This window comes from Equus przewalskii, chromosome 24 (genome assembly GCF_037783145.1).
Source record: "Equus przewalskii isolate Varuska chromosome 24, EquPr2, whole genome shotgun sequence".
Taxonomy (NCBI): domain Eukaryota; kingdom Metazoa; phylum Chordata; class Mammalia; order Perissodactyla; family Equidae; genus Equus; species Equus przewalskii.
This window is the reverse complement of record NC_091854.1, coordinates 28034645-28061020: the sequence shown is the minus strand read 5'-3', so window position 1 is coordinate 28061020 and position 26376 is coordinate 28034645. Positions and strand designations below refer to the sequence as shown.

General features: G+C 38.8%; 1 protein-coding gene across 3 annotated transcripts; it reads right to left on the bottom strand.

Moving 5' to 3' along the window:
* Positions 1-5820: 5820 nt before the first annotated feature.
* DEPDC1 (DEP domain containing 1) lies at positions 5821-25299 on the bottom strand. Of its 3 annotated transcripts, none has more exons than XR_011532475.1 (12): positions 25118-25291; positions 23075-23340; positions 20037-20193; positions 19484-19602; positions 18953-19083; positions 17489-17536; positions 14303-14443; positions 12144-12995; positions 11533-11705; positions 9619-9795; positions 8310-8721; positions 5821-7618 (listed from the first exon to the last, which is right to left on the bottom strand). XR_011532475.1 is itself a non-coding variant. In XM_070592321.1 (12 exons), exons 1-12 carry the CDS (start codon positions 25163-25165, stop codon positions 7478-7480), a joined length of 2439 nt encoding a protein of 812 aa, XP_070448422.1. In that variant the 5' UTR covers positions 25166-25299; the 3' UTR covers positions 5821-7477. The 3 variants fall into 3 exon arrangements, 2 of the variants coding, with proteins under 2 accessions (XP_070448422.1, XP_070448424.1); XM_070592321.1 differs by having other exon boundaries at positions 8310-8495; positions 25118-25299; XM_070592323.1 differs by lacking the exon at positions 12144-12995 and having other exon boundaries at positions 8310-8495.
* Between the last annotated feature and the right edge of the window lie 1077 nt (positions 25300-26376).

Below are 26376 nucleotides of genomic sequence, written 5' to 3'. Positions count from 1 at the left end.
TACCAAATAATGATACGTTAGATACATTGTTTCTAATCCTCAGAATAACTCCTCAAGGTATATAGTATTATCCGTTTTACAGATGGGGAAATAGGCTGTGAAAGGTTAAATAACTTTCCCAAAGTTACATAGCTAGTAAATGGCAGAGCAGTAACTCAAACAGATCTGACTGCTAAATCAATGTTCTTTACTGATAACACACTATCTCCAACAATGTATGTATTTTGAATTTGGGAAATATAGAAATGTATAGGGGGAAAAATCAGTCATGATACCTCCACTGTTTTGTTAACATATGGCAATACAATTGATTCTCATTATTTGCAGTGATGTTCTATACAATCTCCATGGACACTGAATTAGCAGATTCTGAACTTTGCTGCTAGGGTGAAAACAGGGCAGGGTTAAGTTCCTATGAGCTTCTAGTCACAACATTTTTATCAGTTCATCAATCGATAACTTTATTTTATGTGTGTTTAAAGACACAGTATTTAGTGCATATTGTTGATTGATTAAATTTAACTCAGCCAACAGCACTATAACTCATGCCTGAATGAAGCTTACCTAACGCGCGCATTGTCTCTGTAAGGCACATCACAGCTTTCCCATGCTTGGGAACACTACACAGCACTTCAGCTCTGTGCTTGCAGTTCATTTTAAACAGTGAAATCACAGACAAAAAGCACAAAGATGTGAAAAGCATGGCACTGCACAGACTGCAAAAAGGACACTTGTTTACTGTGTTAGCGTCAAACGAGAAGGCAGAGCATCACCTCGTTCAACTTCAGCTGGAAACGTGAGCGCCGTGTGGGTCAAATGTTCCGCCCCTCTGGGCACGTCCACCATGACTGAAGATGCTGCAAGTATTCATTTGAGGTTTCCGAATAAACGTTAGCAAGTAGATGAGTTTGCAAATATGGGGTTGTGAATAATGAGGGTCAACCCTATTTCCTCCAAAGGATCAAAACACTGATTGGTTTCATGAAAATCACAGACATTGTAGAAGAGGGCTTTTCAGAAACATTGTCTCTACAAAGTCTCACGGAGAGACTGGTGACCCAGGCCTGAAACAGATCCAGACAGCCAGCCGTGCATTTCATTTACCATTTCTTGAGTATCTCCTAAGTATATGCTAGTGTGATAGATATTAGAGGTAATAAACATGAACAAGACAGTTCTAGCCTCTAGAAGCTCATGGTTTAATGGAAGGAGACAGACATATACACGAATTACTTTAACAAAATGTGGTAAGCTCAGTCTTGGACACAGGCACAGGGTCTTTCGGGAGCACACACAGGAGGTGAACCACTCAGTAGAGGAGGGGAGTGGATGCCACAGCTAAGTACTAAGGAAATGGTCCGATTCAGTCAGGTGAAGGGTGGGAGGGAGCAGTGACTCTTGCTGTGAATAACACACAACAACCTCGTAGATGTTAACAAAGGCTAATTAATTTGCTTCCGAAGTCTTTGGAAACAAGAAATAAAATGATTGCCAATTATTCTAGGCTACATCTTCCAGATAGCACAGATTCTACTCTATCTTTCCTAGCTCAACCTGGACTTGCCGGATCATCCAGAGTATAATTCTAGCCTACAATAGGTCCTAAGTGTTACACTGGCTAGGTAAAGGATCTTGTCTTGGTGTGGTATGGATCAGGGGAACTGTTTGTACATCAGCTTTCCACACAGACAGTAAAATCCCCTGAGGCAAAGATTTTTCTGAGTTCTTTGTATAAAAGTCTGCAAATAGAAATCACTGTCTACTACATAATACATGCTCCCTTGAGAGTACATATTATGATTTCAGAGAAAGCTTATCCCAAATCTGAATTGCTGTTAAGCTCCCTTCTTTCTGCCCTGTTTCATTTAGAAGTAAAGATTTGGGGGTGAGGAGAGGGAATTATCATTCATTTTTCATATAAAGATAATCTCACATATATTCCTTTTCCAGATGTTTATATTTGTTTACTGGTATTTTTATCGGAAAAAAGTAATGTACATGATAGAAGTTAGGACAGTTCCAAGGATATACACACGAAAAAAAACAAGCCTCCTTCATAGCCCCAAAATTCAGCAATCACTTTATCAATTTCTTGTAAATATCTTGAATAGTCTATGCAGTTACCAACATATACACCTATATCTAAATTTTAAAAGACATCAAAATGAAAAGAGATGGAGGACAGGTGGATAATCAGTATCCTAGGAAGACGGTTCCTTCAAACTCCATTTTCCCCAAAAAGGTAATGATAGATTTTACAACTCTTAAACTCCCTGGGCACAAAGGCCATGAATGACCTTGAGAATTTTTGTTTTAAGGGAAAGGGGACTATTATTAATTGGGGGCATATTGTACGCACATTCTGTGCTAGGCACTTTATACTTGTTATTTCATTTGAGCTCTTGAAGATGTCATGAAGGAAGTGTTATCCCCATTTTATAAATAAGGAAACTGGATCTCAGAGAGGTTAAGTAAAATTTTTAATGTCACATGGCTGGTAAGTAATGGAGCCACAACTAGAACCCAGTCCTGCATGATTCCAATCTCTAGGCCCATTGCATATGTATTCTAGATTTTATACATTGTTTAATATTTTAGTATAAATATGGATATGACAGTCGATTATTGGCTCAGTGGTTTAAAAATCCCTAACAAGGATCTGTACCTGTAAATTCATGCTTCTTAACTCTGTGATTAATACCGCTTTGAATTTGACATTATAAATCCATAAATATTCAGTAGTCAAATCTCTTTTAAGAAGAGAACCCGAGACTAAAAAGAGCTGCATCAGAGGAGGCCTGCAGATGGCACTGCTGCCCACGAGTCGCCCAAATTAACTTACTAATAGTTTTCTAAAAAAATACATAGTCGCTTTATGAATTATCCAACACTGATTCCCAAAGTTAAATTTCAACCAGCATTTGGGTGATTTATAAATTGTGTAATTCCTTCCGATTTATGGTCTGATGTTGAAATTTAATTTTCAGTTTAATGAACAATGAGTGTAATGCTTAGCAGCATTCTAGCCTAGCAACTGGTGGAATACAAGTCTTAGTGGAGGGGACACGAATATCAATTACGCTGGAGAAGAAAAGGAAATCTGGACTCTGCTTGAGCATAGGTGCTGCCTGACAAAGCAGGTCACTTAAGAGTGAGGAGACAGACTGAGATGGCTAAGATCTAAAGATGAATGCAGTCTTCAGCATTTCCAAGTTATAAATCAGAAAGCTGATGAAAACCCACAAACACAAAGGTCTGAGACATTGTACACAGTAAGAATGGCAGGTCTTTGAACACTGAATTTTTAGCTTCATCATGAATTTTTAAGAAAAATTATTGTTAATCTCTAATTCTAGCCAATCGTGTAAGCTTTAGAAGACAAAAAGAGAGCTCCTTTCTCTTGAGTCATTAAGAGACACAGAGTTCCAGAGGCAGAACTCCAACATTTTCATAGGGTTTATCTGGTTGATAAGATTATAGGTGATTTAAACTTTCATTTCCAAATCATCTGTAATAAATAGACATTGCTTTTCAATAAGAGAAATCAATAAATACTAAAGTAAAAAATAACGGAAAACATTGATTCTCATAACCTCTCTATTCCTCTCTCTCATGCACACAGATCCTTTGTCTGGCTTGTTCGTTTAGTGCTAGGGATCCCTGCAGTGCCTATGAGGTTTGCTGCACAGACCCCCGTTCGGCCGAGCCCTTCATTCCCCCAGCTGCCGGGAATGCCGGCTGCAGTCTTCTCTAGGACAGCGTTTGGTTGAAGGCAGTGGCCTCAGCCAAGGTCACATCTCTCCAGAATCGGCCCGTGTTCAGCGACTGGTTGATAGGAAAGCACAAAGGCCCCGTCCCTTCCCTCAATCTGGGACAATTCTGAAGGGCTGTCCCAGCTCCAGAGGCCCATGGGATCAGTCTCTGTCACAAATTCACTGCAGTTCAACTTTTTCTTTTGCTCCATCCCAACTCCATCCCTTTCTTACGTGTTGTTCCCAAGTGTACTTCCCAGTCACCTCCTACACAAGTATTTGTCCTGATATTATGAGGAACGTGACCTAAGACAGAACTGAAACTGGTCCTAGGAAGCTGATGAAAACAGAATTTTGGAGCTGGACCAACCCATGGCTGGCTCGTAGTGAGGGGGTTGTCGCTGGTGGCTGGCACAGCACTGCTGGTCTCTGCCGAAAATTTTCTTGGTGTGAACTGGCACCAACTCCCAGCCAAGACAGCAAATCCAAAACAATATGACTTGTTTTCTGGATGGCAGTTTTTTTTGCTCAGGAAGATTCACCCTGAGCTAACATCCACTGCCAATCTCCCTTTTTGTATGTGAGCCACCACCACAGCATGGCCACTGACAAATGAGTGGTGTAGGTCCACGCCTGGGAACTGAACCTAGGCCCCCCAAGTGGAGTGTGCAGAACTTAACCACTAGGCCACCAGGGCTGGCTAGGATGGCAGTTTTTTAAAAGAAGTCTAGTGTCATTCTTATTTTTGTTCCTCTATATAAAGTATATTTTTTCTCTGGATGCTTTTAAGGTTCTTCTCTTTATCACCAGTTTTTACCAACTTGATTATATTTGCCTTGCTGCAGTTTTATGGTTTTTTGCTGGGGGTTACTTGGTAGGAAAGGAGTTTTAATTAGCAGAGATCTTGTTAAGCTAAATATAAGGCAAGAGGAAAGGATTTAGAAATTGAGCAGGGTCTTGCAAGTTCAAGATTTAAATATATTGCCTTTTTTGATTACCACAGCAAGTTGGTTAGGTAGATGTTATTATTCATATTTTACAGATGAAGAAACTCAGAGTTTAAGCTTCCCAAGGACAGAAAAAAGGTAGTCAGTAGGAAATCCTATATACTTTCCACTAGTGAATGCTACATAACTGTCTGGACAGTATGTGGGGAGAGTGGATCATTATGACAACCATTAGGAGAAGCCATTGGGAATGGTTGGCGGCAATAACTACTGGGACCAGAACTATAACTATAAAACAACCAGACAGCATCTGATCCGGTGTACCCTGCGCATCCCCACAAGTTAGCTAGACATTTTACACCTTCTCTTTCTTCAACTGCACAACCTCCCCTCCACCCGGATTTACTCTCAGCCATTGAATTTGATTCTTATTTCCCCAAACAGCAAAAGCAATTAGAAGAGAATTTCTATAAGCAATCAACATCAAGTCAACCAATCAACCTACCTATATTTGAACTTAAACACCCTGCCTTTTTTCCTGATAGAATGGAATCTACGTTCTAGCCGAAGGCCAAGCCATCTACTTGTGTCCTGCATCCCATAAGCTTTCACACACTCAAGGATATTGCTTCTGAAGAAATTCATGCTTTCCTTCCTCATCAAATTTTTCCTTTATACTAGATAAAAAATATTCAATCAGAACCTTCGTCTCAAAACTAAAAAATAGCTTAATAAGACTCATCAATTGTTCACAATTTTGTTTTGGTTCATGTCTGCCCAAAGCAATTGAGAGGACTACTTTTTTTGCTCAGATCTTTTCTAGTGCTATAATCCTCGTTGAATTTTAGTAATAACTGCAAATACTTATAGAGTGCTTATTCTAGGCTAGACACTTCACATGCATTACTCTATTTGATTCTCACAACAATCCTAAAAGAGAGGTACTATTATAACCTTCATCTTACAGATAAGGAAACTGGGACTTGGAGAAGTTAAGTAATTTGTCTGTGGTTACATAGTAAAAAGCACAGGAGGATTCAAATCTGACTTCAGAGTTCACATTATTAAAGCGTTACACCATGTATTTTGTAATCTCAATCACATGCACACTAATGCAGATGAAAGTTTACAATGTCTTTATAATATTTATATATTTAATTTCAATAAATACGAAAACAAAATTAAATTGTTACAAAACCCACATAATTTTTATCTCAATATGCAACAGAATTCACATTATTACACACTGTTAAACAGGAAAAGTTTTAGCATACAAATACCTTGGAAAGAATTCTAATTTGGTCCAATAATTTTATAGCTAAGGTTTCTGGGCAAAAGATACAGTTATCGTTTTCTCTCCAAATTTTTAATAAAAAATAGTAATTTCAAATGGAATGCTGTCATTTTATAGTAGGACATTACATTGAGAAATCAGAACAGTCACTGAAGAATAAATGTCTATTACATCCTAGGCATTATGTGTATCTTTACACTTAAGGAATGAATATTAAACAATCTTGGAGTAAAATATGCAAGAAAAACTGTGTCAAGTTTGTACTCAATCAAGCAGAAATTTGGATAACCTTGTATTAAGATGAGAGGCATTTACACTTGGCATTTTCATACAATGAAAGAATAAAGCCAGTGTGCCACCAGGTACTTAAATGTAGTAAATGTTTATAAAAAGTGTTTAGGGCACTGATTCTCAAAGCTGGCTGAATACTGGAGTCACCTAGAGAGTTTCAAAAATACTGACGCCTATATATCATCCCTTACAATTTGGATTTAATCGGTCTACGGTAGTGCCTGAGCATGTATTGTTTTAAGACTCTCCAGGTGTTTCCAATATGCAGCAGTTTGGAAAACACCAGCTTAGAGAACTGTTCCATCATCAGAGGTCAGTCTTCAGCTGAAGGAATCCCCATGACTTGATTTAGGGGGTATATGGTTATTTTAAGTATCTGATAGGTATACCTCCCTTGCCTGGAAAATAAATACTTTAAGGGAAGAGATTTTCTGTTTTATTCATCATTGTTTCTCCCCATCTGGAATAATGAAAGACACACAGTAGTTGCTAAATAAATATCTTTTGAAAGAGTACATGATTGCCTTACACGTCTTTTGTATCTCTATCTTCTAGTAGATTCATGAACATAAGAATGTAAAAGATCTATTTTAAAAAAGAATAACTGAAGTAATTGGGATAAAGTTTTAAGGCAAACCAAAGTCTTATATATACATATTTCAAAAACACATACATATATAAATATCAAAAGTAGAAAGAGAATATACAAGAGTGCAACATTTAGCAGTAGAGAAGTAACTCACTGAGTCTTCAAATATTCTTCACATTCTTAAATTTAGAAACAAAAGTAACCCTAAACAACTATTTCTTTAGCTAATATTCATAAGCACACGTGCAGATAAGTTGTCTTCTTGTAAAGACAGAATTACAGCTTAATCTTGATGAATATTTATGTCAGTTTTCAAAATTCAAGTAAATAAAATTTTAGCACACACCATGATAGCTTTTCCAGATGTTGTGAAACAAGATTGTTTCTGGTTAAAATATCTGATATCATCTATTGTTATTTGCTCTCAGCTGAGATCCACTAGTTTCTTAGTCTCATGTTGATTAAAAACTATTTTGGCACCTCCTTGCATGTGTTTTATTTAGAAAAACCTTATTAATAAATAGACTTCCTTCTTAGTGGCTGGATTCTTAGATATGGCTTCATTCACCAAAGTTCCACAAGTATTATATAATTTTTAATTCAGTTAGTATCTTAGACTACGAAACTTTGGTTTTCTTAAAATTAGCATTGGTTGCTTGATTGTAGGTTTGTCACCAAAAAGTGCTGCTTCACTCTCCGTGGTTGGAAATCTCTTCTGATATATCAAGGGATATTCCTTCTGAAACTTAAAAACGAGGTGAGCAGTTAGAAGGTATTTAACATTACTATCCTAGTGGAAACCAATGTTCAACATTATATAGGAATTCAGTGCCTGCCTTTCTCAAAGAGGTATTACAGAAATGCATGTCCTTTCACTTTACCCTTGCTCCTCCTTCTGCTCTCATTTGTAAAAGGTGAGATTTCTTAGATCCCAGTTAGCACTAACATTCTAGGATTCTCTTCTGATGCTAACTCTCCCCCTAAATTCCAGATCTTCTTCCTTCCCATTGGTAAAGCCAATGACGGTCACAGGGATCTAGTATATTTCGTATTCTTTTTGAGTGTCTCAGATCTGGAATTGGACTCGTCAGAATCATGTTCTACTGGATTTTGATGTAGAGCTAAAATCCTCAATGGTATCAATGAGTCACTACAGTCATGTGTTATAATCCAAGTTTTGCAATTGTTTTCCCAGGCTAATCCAAGGTGTAAATACAAACCACCAGATGTAAAGGAGAGTACCTATTATTATTATCTAAATTTCAGGATAAAGAGTAAAGCCAGGCAGGTAAGGTAGTCATACATAGCCCATGTATCCAATATTTAAAATCCAAAATATTAAAATGGGAAATTAAATTCCAAGTGCTATGAAGCAACGATCAGCAACAGCATATTAGAAAATATTTACACAATTGAGAACTTGCTCGTTCCCTTACCTGTTTTAGTTTTTTCCTTTTCTCCTTTAGAGGCAAACTCTTGTTTTTAATAATATTCTCTAAAAGTTCTGCAAGTGCAGCTTGAGAGGTAGAAACTTTCTGTTCATCAAACTCCTGAGCACTAATCTGCTTACAGTATGAGTATGTTGGCAAAGGAACCATCAGTCCCTCTCCGGGGTTTTTAATCTGCAGTGAACGAAATGATACAGTCCGAGTCTATTAATTCTGGTCACGTTCCTATTTGGTAAAGCGTTGTTTGATGTGAGTTAGTACCTATTATTCAACACTTTAAGAAAACTATATCATGCAGTAGAGTGGTGATAAGTCAGTAGGATGTAAGTCTCAGCTCCACAACCCGCTGGCTTTGTAACCCTCAGCAAGTTACTGAACTTCTCTTGGTCTGTTTCCTCATCTGTAAAATGGGGATTACATGAGATAATGTATATAAAGTGATTAGCACTCAATAAGTATTTAATAAAGTTAGCTTTCATCATTGTTACCATTAACCATGGGTTTTATTCTTTTAACTACAAAACAGTAACAATTGAAGCGATATTTTAATTCATCTTAAAACATCAATGTTCTGACATAGTAATAGTTAAAGTATTCATCTACTGTTTGTGAGAAGTAGGGGCATGGGCAGAGCCCATAACGTCTGTTGATAAGAAAAAGAAATTGTAGGGGATAGTTATAAGTCAGGGAAATATTAGAACGGCCTGCATAGGAAGAAACATGAATATTGTGCTGGGCAGCCAAAGACTAAATATAAAAGACAACTGTTAGTTTTCGCTGCTCAGTACTCCTTCTCTCCTTCTTGTAACAGTTCCTTTCCATTCTACCTCCATTCTCCTCACCTTTTCTGAAGAACAGATTCTCCTCTAATCTATGTAAAGCCAATCAGAGTATGGCCCTCTCTCCAACCCACTCACCCTCAAACCCACAAAGAATGTGTATTTAGCCTAGATTCGGCCAATCAGCGTCCATACCAAGAACATTCCAGATTGGTGGTGGAGGGATGGCTCTTTTTCCCTTTGGATTCTAAGTCTGTGACTCAAGGGCTTTAATCAGTCATGTTCCCCATCCTGTGAAGGAGCCATTTGTCAAATACAGGACCAAAATGAAAATAAGAGACAGGTGGATGGAAACAGTCCCATTGCTATTTGTGTCCCCAGATTCTGTCTACACTCCTGACTTTTAGAGGTTATTTATGTGAGCTGATAAAGTCTCCCTCGTTGATTAGGCTAGTTTGAGATGAATTTGCTACTTGCAATTTACTAATGCAGAGAATTTTAAGACTTGCAATACATACATGGCCCTTTTTTAAGTAGTCAAGATGTTTCTCCACTGCAGTCTGTAAGTAAGAGGGTACTTGAAGAATTTCCTGATGATGATCCATTAAGAAAGAAACCAATCTTGCAGCAAGAAGCTCATCAAGATCCACTTCTTCAGCACAGCACAGCACACACCGAGAAAAAGTGTGTATCATCTAGAAATATATTAAAAGATATGACTTTAAAAACCTAAAGTTTTATATAAATTAGACTATCAGTAATTTCTGGGTAGAACTATGCTGAAGTATTCAGATAAAGTGATTAGCAGACTTCATCTTAAAAATGAGGACAATAATTTATTACATTAGAAAGGTGAGAATGTCTATTATTGTTTTAAAAGTACTTATTAAGTATTTCCTTAATATAAATGCAAAGGATTATAAAAGGTTTAGCTTCTTCCTTAATTTTGCCACAATTTTATCAGTAAACACCATAAGTTCCATTAATACCATATAGATATGTTGCTTAAAGAATGCCATAGAACAATGACTTACTACATTAAATTAATCCCACAAAAACACCAGAATATATAATCTAAGCATTAGTGGTTACAAGGTTGGCACCATTTATCTTTGGAAACTCTGCAAAATAGTTTTTAATGCTTACCTCATCAATTTTTAAAAGCAATTAACACATCTGTTTTTCAATTCCCTCATGAGGAGTCTTCAAATCCTGGGCCTCTCATTCATATCCATATAACCCACTCAGTATAAGACCCACACACCTCATTCTAAAGCAATTAAAATATCGGAATTCTATTTTAAGTATTTTGCACATAATAGATGATGAGCATATTTATTGAATTGAAATATTTTTGGTTTTATTTCTACGTGTCAGGCAGGTTTTCCTATCTTGTTCCAAGGCTCAGCCCTCAGCTGTTTGATTCTTTCTCAGCTTTGTAGAGCTCATTTACTCACAGCTTCAACTCCCACCTCTCTAAACAGCTTGCCTCCTGCCCTGAACTTTCCTCACTGGGCTCACATTTCCTACATTCTGTTGGATAAATTTCATTTGGATGTCCTATAACCTTAAACTCAAAAGTATAAAACCAAAAGTATCTCCTTCTCACTCACGTCTCTCAAAATATCTTCCCCTAAAAACTCCTCCATGGTTTTGAAAGATGCCACAAGTACTCGAGGACAATCCTTCCTCTTTGTGTTAGGTCTGTCATTGCTCAAGACTGTCCTGATGAGTGGAAGAACAGAGCTTAGCTCCAGGTTCCTCGCCATGGAACCTCCTGTAAACTGGAGCTGCACCCTGAGGAAGGGCAGCTCAACAACAAAGGGAGTGAGATCAGAGTTACTATTTCGAGAGTTCACTTCCAATCCATGTCTGCACATAAATGTCTCCACCCTCACCCTCTAAGGGAGTCCGAGACCGCCCACAGCAGTTTCTCCAACTTCCTGCCCATGACGACGTGCTATCCTAATTCACATACCTCATCAAATGCAACTTTCCCGCTAACACAATCTCTGAAACACTTTGCCTCACTGTACATGGGTGTCTATTCTGTGCTTCACAGAGTTATAGTGCCCTTCAGCTTTCACCAGGGCCTCCATCTCCTTTTCCTTCCCCAGCAGACAGAATGGGCACAAGGCAATATAACGTGGTCCGACGGTCTGGGTCAATCATTGCGAAGTGATATAGGATGAGCCAAAAGGCAAAGTCCTCAGACGAGATAAAGATCAGAATGTGAAAGTATAACAGACTGAGCACAGAGGATTGACACACCAGCATTCCGATGCTAGGGAAGATCAGACTTTTAAGAGCCTTTCTAACGTAAGAATCTATGATTTCAAGACTACAACATCAAGACTAGTACTTTTAGAAAGTGGTTTTCTTTGTTTGGTTTACGAACCAGGGCTTATTCTTTCCTTAAGAAATCAACTTACCAGGGATCTTGTACCCATTGCATCATGAAGTTGGGGCATATCGACATTTTGACTCATTCGAGAAATCATGCGCATTAACAGTTGAAGCTTTCTACGGTTTGGTGGGGGAAGTAACAGACAACATAACTGTAGTGCGTCGATGGCAACCCGCTCTAAATGAGGCTGCAGCAGACCTAGAAGGCAAAGGCACCCCCCGAAACAGTCATCAATGACACTAGTTGCTTTCATACTACCAGCATATATAGTTACATAAAGAAGGCAAAATAATATTTTAGTATTTAATTTCTTTTAACTATTCCTAGAAATTTCCACATTCCTCAAAAGCATGGAAAGATTTTCATTATTTTCTCCATAACCTATTAGAATATTAAAATCCCTCACTTATTACAAATAAAGTGACTCAGAATAAGTGAAATTGAAGGGAAAGAAAATAAGTGATTTAGGTAAGTAGAATAAATCTTGGTTATGACATGACAAGAGTCTTTTACAATAAGAAACTTTCCTTTTGGAGGGAAAAATAAAGCAATTTCAGAGAAGAATAGACAGGTAAGCCAAACACAGTTAGTAAACACTAAAAGTTAATATTCATGCATTCCAAGCATCAACCTTACTTTGTGTGCCAGTCAACAGAGAAGAAGCTGGAGGTAAAGAATTGGCTGAGAGTTCTACTGTACTTTTGCAGAGTCTTTTATTGATTGTGGCTCTAGACTCTCCGAGTTCACCTTCCACAGCTGTGTGCACACTTGTGCTGCCTTGTCCAAGATTTGGTTTCACGACAATTTCAGCCACTGGCATATTGATATAACTATTCCTTCTTGTACTACTTCTTAAAAGCAAACTCTGAGATCTACAAAGCTGTTTTGACTTGCATTTCCCATTATATAACTCCTCTTGGTCTTGAACAGTCAAAGTAGAGGTTCTCTTAAAACCAACAGAGAGTGGCTTCTGACTACTTTCCTCTGAGTGAAGATTCATTAAGGATTCCTGTTTTGTCTTAGACACTAAAAACTGTTTACTATTTTGTCCTTCTACGTTCAGAACAGACTGATGCAAGATACTGGAGACCTCTCTACTTGAACTCCCTGGTAAATCTACTATTCCTTCTAAAGAACAGCACCTCGGTTTGATGCTAGAGGACAGAACATGCATACTACTTAAGCCTATTAAATTACGACAACTTCCTCCCACTATGTCATTAGCACTGGCTCTTCTGTTTTTTAAATTAATTAGCTGCATTTTCTTAGCACATTTTTCGTGAAATCCTTGATCACTTATCCGCAGTCTCTCAGTGGTATCTGATTCTTCTTTGTTTTTGTCTTTATGAAGCAGACTGAGAAGAAGACACTCAGTTGATTTGAAGGAATTCAAACTGTTTAAGTGAAGGATTTTTGCAGACTGTGGATCATCTTGGATTTTATGTATCCCACTGGGTCTATCTGAAACTGTGACGTAGCCACAAACAACTACCAGGAAATGAAACAAAAATTAAGATGCAACTGTATGACGGTGGACAAAAATAAAACAAAAACAACAAACGGTAAAGTTAAAAAAATAAAGCATCAATATAGTATATATTGTTAGTATAGCAACAAATAGGAGTTGCTTAATTCAGAAGCCACTTAAATAGGACACATGCGACATTCGGTTACAAAGTGCAAGACTGACTAGAGCTTTTCCAACCTGTGATATAAATAACTTTACAATTTATTTCACCAATCTACTTAAATGGATTGCGTCAAATACCTTAAAAAATCTCTGCTCTCAGTCTACAAGTATTAGAAAGCTCTTAATTATTAGACAACTGTAGAATAAGAAAACATGTATTTGTTTTTTGTCTCTGGTACCTGGTACAGAGCTCCCAAGACCCTCAGAATTTCCAGAGTGACAGGAGTCTCTTTCCTTATTCATAAAGAGCCCAGCTGAGCACATCTGAGTTTATGCTAGTGAGGTGACTTAGGGCTGGCCCCGCCTGGAACAGAAGGTTGGAACTTTCGGCCCTACCTCGGACCTCCCTGCAGGGGAGGGGGACTGGAGATTGAGTTCGATTACCAATGATTTAATCAATCACACCTGTGTAATGAGACCTCAGCTAATACTCTGAAACAACAAAGCTAAGGGACCTCCGGGCTGGTGAACACACGGATGCGCTTGGGGGGCGGCACTCCTGGAGAGGGCTTGCGAGCTCTGAACAACTCTGACCCCATACCTCACCCTACATACCTCTTCCATCTGTCTATTCCTGACTTGTATCCTTTATAAAAAACTGGTAATCACTATGGAAAGCACTTTTCCAGAGTTCTGTGAGTCGTTGTAGTGAATTATGAAACCTGAGGGGGTCATGGGAAGCCCTGAACTGGTAGATAGCCGGGCAGAAGTGTGAGCGAGTGAGCCTGGGGCTGTCAGCTGCAGCTGGGGTCTGCAGTGAGGCCGTCTTAGGAACTGGGCCCTAAAGCTGTGGAGTCTGCACTAACTCCGGGTAGTCAGTATTCGAATCAAAGGACTCTGTCCTTAACCTGTGGGGTCTGAGCTAACTTTGGGTAGTGTCAGAAACGGACTGTAGGACACACAATTGGTGTAGAGAACTGGTGTTGGAATGATCTATTTGAATTACTGGAAAGCAACACAACAGCAACTGGAGTAGTCCCAATTTTAAAATAATTTATAGCCTGCGCCCTTCATATTTACCTATACTTTCAGATCTTTTAAATTGTGGGAGACTTGCAAACTTTAATAAAATGAATTTAAATAATAAGTAAAAATCCATACATACCCAAAATATTCACAAATAATTCATAATATTCAAAGGTGAGCAGAGGTTCAGGGAGATCGAGAAAATAATCTGCAATTGTCCTGAATACATCTCGTTCAAATCCAACATAAGTTGGATTATTCATATCATTACTTCTTGGCCCTAAGAAGTAGAAGGCAAAAAAAGAAAAAAATTAAAACAGGCAAAATATATTTTATTTTAAATATACTTATAAAAAGTGTAAAACCTAGGAGCTGGCCTAGTGGCATGCTGGTTAAGTTCGTGCACGTTCTGCTTTGGCAGCCCAGGGTTTGCGGGTTCAGATCCCAGGTGCAAACCCACACACTGCCCATCAAGCCACACTGTGGCAGCAACCCACATACGAAATAGAGGAAGATTAGTACAGATGTTAGCTCAGGGACAATCTTTCTCAAGCAAAAAGAGGAAGACTGGCAACAGACATTAACTCAGGGCTAATCTTCCTCACGTTCCCCAAAATAAAAAAAGTATAAAACCTGTATTTCAAAAAGGAGCTATGTTTAATGACAAATTTTGTCACAATTCAAAATTTAAATTTAAAGTATTATGTACATTTCATTTCCTCTCATTATCTTTTCAAAATCACTGTAAGCAACTGCTAGTATTTTAATATTTATATCTCTGAAAAATTGTATCTAAAGCAAACTTTGAAATATATTTTAAAAGCATCAGGGAAGTTTACTTTAATGGGATTTGATCACAATTCATTTTATAAAGTGAAGACTGTTTGGATAATGCAAATAATTCTTCCAAATTGTCTTTTGTAAATTTACATTTTCTTTTCTTTTCTTTTTTTTTTTTGAGGAAGATTAGCCCTGAGTTAACATCTGCTGCCAATCCTCCTCTTTTTGCTGAGGAAGACTGGCCTTGAGCTAACATCTGTGCCATCTTCCTCTACTTTACATGTGGGACGCCTGCCACAGCATGGCTTGATAAGCGGAGACATGTCCGCACCTGGGATCCTGAACCAGTGAACCCCAGGCCGCTAAAGCGGAATGTGTGAATTTAACGGCTGCGCCACTGGGCTGGCCTCTTGTAAATTTCCATCTTTATGAATAAATTTGGCCTGACATGAAGTATATCCTTAATGACTTTAAATAATATCTCTACATTGCTGTTTCATTAGCTTAACATTATTGAAATAATCACACCCACTCATTAGTGTTTTCCTCAGAAATAAGATCTGAACTCCCATTACAGATGAGGAAACTGAAGTCCAGAGTAACTTGTTCAAGATGAAAGAGTCACCGGTGGCAAAGCTAGAATTAGAATTTAGAGCAGTGGAAAGTGAGAGCCAGACCCAGGACCTTAAGGTCCAACACCATTTAAACTGTGACTCATGGACTACATAACGAGAATCACCCAATGTGACTACTCAAAATGTAAGTTCCTCTATATGGAGCAGAATCTTTGGGGGTGGAGCTAGGAACTAATGACCTCGAAATGTTTGCTTCTGTCTCACTAATTTAGAGTTTCCCAACTCTGCTCTGGGAATCTTTGCTATAAGAATCTTCTGAGGCATGATTAAAAGGGAAAAAAAAAGATTCCCGATCCATTGAATCAACCGAATCAGAATCCTTTGCAAGTCTCCCTAGTGACAGTCACAGGCATTCACATTTGAGTCACTATGCTATCTTTCAAGTTAAAATCTTTCTCTTCCCAAACCTCAAACTTCTGTATGGCCACACAAGCATGAGCACATACACCGAAAAAGGATTAAAGAAAACAAATCACACAATATTTAATACCTTGAAGGCTAATATGGGTTTTATGCAGAGCAAAATAGACACTTTTCTAAGGAGGACGTAAAAAATACTTTCAACAGGTAGAATAAAAGATTTGAGAATCATTAGAAAGTTTTCTAAGACAGAAAGTACTTTACTGAGATGAGAAGCACAGACCTTAGAGAACCTAGGTTTGAATACACAGCTCCTTATGTACTAGCAGAAGACTTTCTAAGCCTTAGTTTTCTCTTCCAGAAGAAAACTGGGAATAGTATACTGATCACTGATTCCTATGTCACAGGATTACTGCGGGGGATTAAATAAGTGAAGTAAAAGTCTTCATACTGACTGGCTAGATACATTACTGTTAAAATGGAATCCAGTAAGTTATATCTTTGGTATCATTTAGGTATGACATGGACTGGGAAGAAAAAAGTCCCTAAAGACAGGGCGCCAGTGAAGCGCCTGGAAGTATGCTAATGTGAGTTGCTAACCATGAGCCAAGGTATGAGAGAAGGGCAGTCAGGTCAGGGGAGGGTAGGAAGAGAAACTCAAAAATCTTAAGTTATGATCAAGATCTTTACCTCCATTTGATAAATAAAATCTTTCTGCAACTTATTTACTTTATTGCTATTTATTCTGTTATTTTGTCATATTGACACCCAGTGGACAACAAGGGAATATATACTTATCCTAAACATTAATAAAATACTAAATTTATAAAAACTAAAAAAAAACTTTTGTAACAAAATTATTAAAATATATTTTAACTTTTGATGATTTAGAAGCACAATTCTGCACATTTTTAAAATTGATTTTGAAAGCAATTAGGGTTTTGTACTTGAATCAGGGTCTTAATTTACGAAAATCATCGTCACTGAACACTATGGAAAAACCTTGAAGAATGAAATGCTAAAAACAATGATGTGCTGACTGGTGACAGAACGCTTTTTTCATAAAGTCCCATTAACCATCTTACGTAGTAGGAGCACGTCATGAAGCTCCTGAACACTGAGGCCGTGCAAGGGGCAAGCGGCCGAAGCGGGCTTTGGGAGGCTTTGTTTCTCATTGAAGCCTCCCGCGTACAAGCTACTTTACTGACAAGCTGCTATTTGAACTCTCCGGGCCTCACGAGGCAACTGACGTAGATCATACCTAAAACCTCCTTGAGACCCTCTAGCCTATGGTTTTATGATTTATGAGAACTGAGCCATAAAAGATGGGCTTGACTTGTAAAATCACCGTCTGCACTGGAAAGGTTAAGGGCTCTCTAACACACTCCACACGCAAAGGAATGCGATCAGTTCCACTAGATTGTCCTGTAAACATCAAGAGCAATGAAACACTTCATCAGGGCCTTTATAAACTATTTAAAAAATTCCCTTGGTTCTTGTTAAATACTATCAATATAAAACATACGTACATTTTTGTTTGTTTAACTTACAATTTGCTAGGCACTTCATGGCAGATAACACCCAGTGAGGAAGGTCATCTGTACAAAAAAACATGTTTACATTGTTTAACAGATCACACAATTTTTATGATAGTATTTTTAAAACTTCACACATATATAATTATATATACACATACATATATTCATGGATGTGTGTGTACATATAATTATAGATGTATATATATATGTATTACCAGGATTAAAAGTTATTCTATGTTTAATAAGACATAGGGCCAAGAAAATATCTTAAACACAAGTTTATAAAGTTATAGAGATCTTGAGTTTGACTCCTTCCACGATACATAAAACAATGAGCTACCCCAAATCAAGAATTAATCATTTTGGGAGAGGTTCGGAAATAAATTAACATTCATCTTTATCCAGCACCACCATCTTTCCTTTACCTCATTTCTGATCTAACCACAGCCACGCTATGTGAATATTACTGATTGCAGTGAGACCTACGACTGAAGCAAGCTACCTCCCAATATTAGGGCGATTTCACAGCAAGGTTTGCTTAAAATCTTTCACGTGCCACTGAAGTATGCTGCATAAAATCTAGTAGTTTTTTGACACAAACGCAAAAACCACACATACAGTTGACTTGAAAACGTTACGGGTATAAAAAACAGGAAGCTTGGATGAGAGCCTATACTGTTAAGTACATCATTTTAGGTAATGAAAGATGGGACTGGTCCAAAGCCACACGCATGTATGACATAACTCTTAAGTTTTGACATTTACTTTTTATTCCTACAATTTAAATCTCAAAGTTCTTGCTGACAGAAAGAAACTCAAAGTAACACATGGCAGTTAATCCTATAGACACCTACTGATGATAAAAAAAAATGAGTAAACATTTTGAGTAGGTTTATTGAAACATTTCTTGTAATCTAGGTTCTCTAACGCATCTGTCTTGAATTATTTCCCTGATTTCCCTATCTTATATTATCTGAAATCAATACATTATAGAAACACATTTAACACAAAGCCAGTGATCTTTAGAATACTGGTCTTGAAAGTCTGGGCTTAATTTCTTGTGTGTGACTTCAGTTCTGCATATGTCTTGACCTCTAAATTTGGATGTAACTACTCAGCTAGGCTCCCTGGCCCGTCCCCCTCTTGCTCCTCACTAATCTTTAGTATAAGGCCTGGCACATTGTAGGCCTCAACAAAATCTGGTTAATCAATTATATTTGCATACTTTTTGGATGTTTAACCCTGACATTTTTAAAAAATCACATATGAATTAACCTTAGGAGCTAAAATAATAGGAATAATATTCACTTAAAAATTATTCCACTGTGATTACTAAAGCACCTAGGATATCGCAATAGTCTCCCTGATGCTCGTTCCATTATTCTACTTTCTACATTTTGCCTCTCTGCATCGCCACTATAGCTGCAACCTCTGTTAGCAAGTTTAAAAAGATTCTAACTTTTTATGGATACCAACCTGACTTGTCCTGCAGCAGAACTATCCCATGTTTACTGGTGCTGGTCATGTTGTGCATCACATATTGGGGAACCACTTGTTCTGGATTTATGACTTCTTCTAGGGATGACACACCTAGAATGGTTTGCAGGCTAAATAGAAGAAAGAATAAAACATTTTTTCTCCATAAAATAAGTGGAATAGAATATGAATATAAAAGAATATGACTGGCAAACAAAGTTGTCAGAATATTTGTTTTTCTTAAGCCAGACTTCTAAGGCTTATATTCAGTGTCCACTTTCAAATATACTTATCTTAACAACCTTCAAAGGATTCTAATATTCACTCAACTATAGCTGCAACTTTGATTCCAAGAAAAGGCAATCATCCTGCAGGCCTTCCATTCCTACTGTACTAGAACTGTAGCAAGAGCATTTACTCAGACATACAGGTTCAAGTCTAAGCCTTGAGAACTGAGCAGTTCCCTTCCATTTCTTGACGAAAACGTCAAAATTAACATTCCCAACAACTCAGAACTTGGTTTTAGCTTACTGGCTCAGAAAAATATATCTCCAAACTTCTTCAACATCTTCCTGGCTTATTTCTCTATTACCAAATGAGTTTTCTTGATCTTCATTGACTATTTCACAGTTCATTTTCTCTGTATTTTCCTGAAAAAGAATTACTTTGGTTTAATACGTTCCACTCAAATTAGGGAAATACTGAACTGACACCACTCCTCATATTTGGTAACTCTACGGTATCAGTCCATCGTGGGGCGGTAAGGTGAGCGCCGCCTGAAGAAACACTGGAACACATGGTAATAAAGCTTCGGTTTGTGGCTGCCCTCCTCACCCTCAAATCAATTTAAAACAAAACATGCTAAAATTATACAAAGACCGTTTCAAGTACGTTTCACTACCATTTTTATTATTGTTTCTCTGAGTTCCAAACAAATATACACATATATTTTTAGAATATAATGTAGGTTAAGATATTTCAGTACCGGTCTCAAATATTAAAGAATCACTTACTTTTAATGATTCTATTATTAATCATGTGATAACTATACTTAAGCTAGGGATTAGTAAAAAGGACGTTTTACCTGAGAGAAATATAATCCATGCTTCTTAGGAGTTCTACGAGACAAGTTTCGTAATTTAAAAATACTATCTTTATCTTTGGAAAAGTTCTCTATGCTGTTTTTTCTCAATTCTGGATGCCTTCGTGGAAGAGTTTTAAGCGGAGAATTTGCTGGAAATCTGGTTTAAGAATAATATGCAATTAAATAATGTGAGATCAGAAACAAACTTTTAGTGCCTATTTATCTTAAAAATCACACAAAACCCCAGATTTATTTACATTATTTTATGAAAATTCTCTATATATTGATTTTCTCATTAAATCTTTAAAAAACATTTTAATAATTTCCTGCTTTTTTTAGTATACTGTGCATATTTTAACTGTATTTCTGGATAAATCAGGGTTATTATTAGGATAAACTCTGTCGGAGAGCTATGCTTACATACAAAATGGTTCTAGAATGTTACATTTTCTAAATTTGTTTGATACATTATCTAATTTGTATATGTTTTCTGCCCTTTGTTTGACTGTGCTTGTTCTAATTTCCAGAACTTGGTCTCTGTTGCTCCTTTTGATTATAATGCTTTTTCCTCCCTTCATTTTAATATAAATCAAAGAAACAAAAAAAGTACAGAAAATAATATAAAACAACATTCATGTATGTAACCATCAACCAATGCAATTGTTAATACTTTACCAAAGACTTCATTATCTTTTTAAAATTTATTTGGTGAGGAAGAGTGGCCCTGAGCTAACATCTGTTGCCAATCTTCCTCTTTTTGCTTGAGGAAGCTTGTCACTGAGCTAACACCCGTGCCAAACTTCCTCTATTTAATAATGTGGGATGTGACCATAGCATGGCTTGGTGAGTAGTGTGTAGGTCCACACCCTGGATCCAAACCTGCGAACCCCAAGTGGCTGAAGCAGAGTGTGCGAACTTAACCACTACGCAACTGGGCCAGCCCCCTCCCTTTTTTTTAAAAATGAAAGAAATTCTTTGCTTATTCTCTTTCTTTCTCTCTTCCTAAGGGAAATCATTAACCTATAGGTAGTGTATTTCCCACTTGTTCATGTCCTTATACTTTTAATAAATATACATAAACAATATATGGTTTGCTGTTTTTTCACTCTATGGTATCTTTTATCATACATTAAATTTATGCGAAGTTTTTGAGTTACCTCAGAAGTTCTTTCTTATTCCACTATCCTAAAATATTTTCTTATATTCACTTGTAAGGGTTTTATTTTCATATTTAGGTATTTAATCCATGTATAACTTATACCAAGTTCCCATATAGGTATGAGCTTGTTTTCTCAGTACTTAATTGTTTTAATTTAAGCCCAGATATCAGGTAAGGCAATTCTCCCTTCCTTGTTCTTCAAAACCGCCTTGGACCTTTACATTACCAAATGAACTTTAGAATCTGTTTGTCAGATTCTACCAAAATTTATAGGGGTTTTAAATGAAAATGCACTGAGTTTATACATTAATTTGGGGAGAAGAGACTTATTCACGATACCAAGTCTTCTCATTCATCAACAGGATATCCTTCTCCACTTACTACCTTCAATACAATTTTATAGTTTTCTCCAGTAAAGTCTTACACGTTTTGGTAAGCTTTATTTTTCAGTACTTTATAGTTTTGTTACCGCTGTGAAAGACTAGAGGCAGAAGAGCTGTGCAGAATTCCAGGTAAGAGAATAAGAGCCCAACAAAAAGAACATTCACAGTGGAGGGAGAAGTGGACAGATCAGAGAGCTACTGAGGCAGGAGAGAGACAGTTTGATGATTACAGCATAACTATGGGGAGAACAAGGGGAGGGGACTGACGCAACTCCAGGGAAGACAGTACCGTTTGTTCAGATATGGACACAAGAAGACAAAATCTTGGTTGAACAGGTGATAGTGATTTTCCGTGTTATATTTGAAATGCCTCTTTAATAGGTAAAATACGGTTCTAAAGCTCAGGAGAGAGATTTGGGTTGGAGGTTTGTAAGTCATAAGAAAAGCAGGTAAAGACCTGGCTTGAGAGACCCAGGGAGAGAGGTGGAGGGAAGACAAGTTTAGGACCTTGAGGACCAGCAACAGAAAACGTAGGAGCAGCAGCAAAGGGGCTCACAAAGGTGACTGAGAAGTGACTGAGAGGAAACATCTGCAGAGTGTTACATAAATTAAGTATTCATATGCTGCTTATTGCAGTTTACGTGTATGACATAAATCATCTTTGATACAAAGGCAAGAATCAACTTCTAAGACATTGCATTTGAAAAGTACTAATTTTGTAGAGAAAGAAAAGCATGGATATGAGAATTCAAAGACCTAGTTTAATGGACGTATAACAAAGAACCCTGAGACCATGAGAGAAAAAGCAACTGTGCTGGCCTGAGGGAGTCAGAGGCTCCAGGGAGGAGCCACAACAGAGCTGACATGAGAAGCAATGTATTTACCAGTCTGACAAACGTGCCCAGTGTTTCAAGGTGGAAGAACGTATCTCTGGCAGAGGTAACAAGATTTACTGAAGCATGGGCTCAGCTTTCTCATCTGTAAAAAGGAAGTAATCCCTACCCTGCTTAGCTATTTTAGGGATTAATAAATATTCTCTTTAATCTCTGGTATATTTCTTCTGTTACTTATTACATAAAGTTACTATTATTGATCTCATCCCATATATTCTTAGAATATATAAGATTATATGTTACTTGAAGGCAAGGACCTGTGAAAATTTATCTTGTAAATCTTGAGTCTATGAAACTAAAGGTTAATAATGATCTGTCCTCGCAACACTTTAGAGCTCTCAGAATATACAGAAGTGATAATACCTCACTCTTTTCTCCCAATTCTTTATTTTATTATACATACTATCTAACATTTAAAAGTTTGAATTGTGCAATTAACTTTAACTTCTAAATGGTTTTAATTGGACTAAGAGCAATAAGTTTTCTAAAGAAAACATTGTTTCTCCTGAAGGAGCCGCTATTTTATTTAGTAAAAGTATAACAGACGTGGAGTTAAACTTTCTTGTTAAGTGTCAGTTTTGCAGTTATTTATCGGTTCAGTACCTGAATAGCTGACTGTTGTCATCAAGATTTTCTGATCCCCATCTGCCTTTGATGTCTTCAATTACATGATTCTTAAGAAATTTCCTCAACAGTTGGAGAGTCTGTTGTCTTGTAACTTCAGGACCAAAATTGTTATTATTTCTTAACAGGTCATAAAGCCAATCCACCGCTTCTCCTGCTGTAAAACAATTGCCATATTTTTTAAAGTGCTGCCTGTGTTTTCTTAGAGGCATCCCTGCTCGAAAAGATGTGGTAACTTCATTCCACTGCAAAAAGAAGGAAAATAGTAAAAAAAAAAAAAAAAAATGAAACAAAAATGAAACCTCTTACTGATTTGAAACAAATTAGACAAAGAGAATTCTTTCATTCACGTCTGACTACATCATGAATTTTATATCTCATACTGATTTCTTTTTAATTCTATGTAATATTTTTATGTAACAGTTTTTGGCTAAAAGCACTTCATTGTCTGGTTGGCTCATTTAGGAAACTGAGGAACAATGAAGAACTGCCATGAACACGAACCTGCCTCCTAGTCCTCGACAGAGAAAGCATTTATTCGTGTCTTCTCTTTTCCCTTAACTAATATTAATAACATGCTGGTAGCACTCGTGTCAGACGCAGTGCTTTACATTCATTATGTCGCTTTCTCACCATTGTATGAATAGTTACTCTGATTATCCCATTCTCAGATAAGGAACATGAGTGAAGCACAGACAGGTTTAATGCTTTGACCAAGGCCACACAGCTGAGAGATGAACCCAGGCCTTCAAACCCAGCCGGCTGACTTTGGAACTGCTAACCGCCAGGCTGGCCAAACAAAACTCACAGCTCACAGTGGTTTTACTGGTGAAAGACCTTTAATGTGAAAATTGCTTATCTATTTACTGTAGTATCAGTACTGTGAAGATTCCAACAGTGAACACAGAACACATGGGGTAAATTAAGTGAGGTTTAACTCTATTGTGTGTTTAATGACCCCGTGTTATAACTACATTTAAAAAAGACACTCATATTTTCCAAATGGTCCTCAATTCATCCAAACTTTAAGGTTTTGCCAGCTCTAACAGTGGAGCACAAAGGTGGTGGTGGTGTAGAAGACATCATTTTTAAATGGAAAAATCCTGCATGAGGTGGAGCTATCTGACTTGTAAGCCCAGCTATGCCATACTAGCTCTATAATCACTTCTCCAACCTAGGTGGCCCCAATATCACAACTCAGACCTTAAGGGCTGAAAACACTATAACTGTAATCTTTTCTTCCCACACCTCCCCACTTGACACTTTTATTTATTCAATAAACTTATACTGAGCTGCAACGTATCCACAGGATGGGCTGTTTATTATTCTATGAATCACAGTACCCTTTCACATGCAGATCCCCCCGGGAAATCCCTTAAGGCGGGCATGCATTATTAGCCCCACTCTACCAATGTGGAAACTGAGGCTCACGGAAGTTAAGTGACTCTCCTAATGTCACGAAACCAGCGGCACTGAATCCTCTTGGCATGAAGATCCAAATGCGCAGGACACTGCGCACAAGGACACGTCCAGGGACTGCACGTGATCCCTGATGGGTATCTCAACATGCTGGGTTCGGTTTTGAAATAGGCAGCAGTACCCAGGGCTACTGGGTCGGTACATCCCGCATGCAACTCTACCGACCCAGCAAAACGAAGCTGTCACATCGGGCTGCCCCCGATCTGACCCCATCGAGCACTAGGACTCGGTCTCGGTTCGTCTCGAATCCTGATGAGGGCAGAGAATCGGGCGTGGGGGCGGCCACCGTGCGAGGATTCTGACGACCCGGGGACGCCGCCGCCGGGGCCCGGGCTCGCCTGACCAGGGCAGGCCCCGCAGGAGCACGGCCCGCAGGGCGCGGAGCCCAGGCCCGGACCCCCGAGGCGGAGCGGCGCGTGCGGCGAGGGCTCCGCGCGCCCAGGGGTCCCCGCACCGGGCTCCTGGGCGGACGAGGGCTCCGCGCCCGGCCCTCCGTCAAGGGAAGCCACCACGTCCTCACGGGGAGCCGGCCGGCCGTCTTACCAGCTTGGTGGCCCGGTAAGGGCCGGGGGGCACGCTCCGACTCTCCATCCCGCCCCGGGCCGGAGGTCCGTCAGCGCCCGGCGCCGAGCATGGCGGCGGACGGCGGTCCAGGGCCGGGCGACCCGCGGCAGCCGGCTCGGCACAACCGTCGGCCCCGCCGCCGATTCGAAAACCCAGAGCGCCGCGCTGATTGGCCGCCCGCCGGGCCACGTGACGCCCGCCGGCGGGGCGGGGCGTGGGGCGCAGGGGGCGGGCCCCGCTGGTGGGCGTGGGCTCCGGCGGGTTTCTCCAAGCTGCTTCCACGCTTCCGGGGTCGTGGGAACCGGTGAGAGAGGTTAAGGCCCAGGCAGGGCTGTTGGGAGTTCAGCCTTTGGTGAAATTTGGGAATGTGAAATTTGAAAAGAAAAAACCCCCAAGCCCCACGCTTGTCCTGCCTGGCGCTGCAGCATCTCCAGCACTGCTTAGCTTATAAAGCAAAGCATCCCTAGAGGGTAGCTTTCGCCTGACAAACTACTTGCTTTTGCTTCCCCGAAGCTTCCTGGGGCTACGTGGCAGGGCTGTCACCCGCGTGCACCTGAGCAGGTGCCATGATTCCGTGCTTCCCAGTGCAAAAATGAAGGTTAAACCCTCAATTCGGCAGTAAGAAGGAGCATAAGGGGACTTCCGTAAGTACACACAATGAGGAGCTTGGGAAAGGTTCTGTAAAACCTGCCCAATTGCTTCCCTTAAATTCTAATACCGTATCTTTATGAGTCCTGTTAAATATATTTGAATCATGATCATTCACTTGAAAATTCGAGGAGATTTTAGAAAGTCTGCAAGACACGTCGCTTTTCAGATGACAAAAGACTAAGTTCTGAGAGTTGAAGAGCTACCCCTAAAGTGTCAGATCCGGTTGGCAGAACTCAGACTTCGTACTTTTAATAGACGCTCTATCACCAGTCTGAAATAATTTGATACTGGGCATCCCTTGTATAGCAGACTGAGAGTTACCTGAGTGATTTAAAGCTGTGAAAGAATTGATTTGGAAATTAAAAAGCAATTTGAAAGGATAGGACTTAGTAGACAGGAGAGGTAAGGGAAAAACGTTTAGGTAGTAGTATCATGGTCTCCAGAGTTCACCTTAGCAGAACTTCAGATAATTTAGATGGAAATACGTCAGTTTTCCGAATAGGACCAGTGGATAGGAATTTTCAAAAAGCACTTGGTAAATGGGAATAATCAACTCAGTTGTGCGTTTGTGTTAAGGAAGAGTAGAG

What these genes read in the sequence shown, in the direction of transcription:
- DEPDC1 (XM_070592321.1), bottom strand. Translation starts at nt 25,165, where the DNA reads ATGGAGAGTCGGAGCGTGCCCCCCGGCCCTTACCGGGCCACCAAGCTG. An exon ending in GACAACAGTCAGCTATTCAG is followed by an intron (nt 20,194 to 23,074) that starts GTACTGAACCGA and finishes TTCTTAAACCAG; the next exon opens with ATTTCCAGCAAATTCTCCGC. An exon ending in ATGGATTATATTTCTCTCAG is followed by an intron (nt 19,603 to 20,036) that starts GTAAAACGTCCT and finishes ATTCTTTTTCAG; the next exon opens with GAAAATACAGAGAAAATGAA.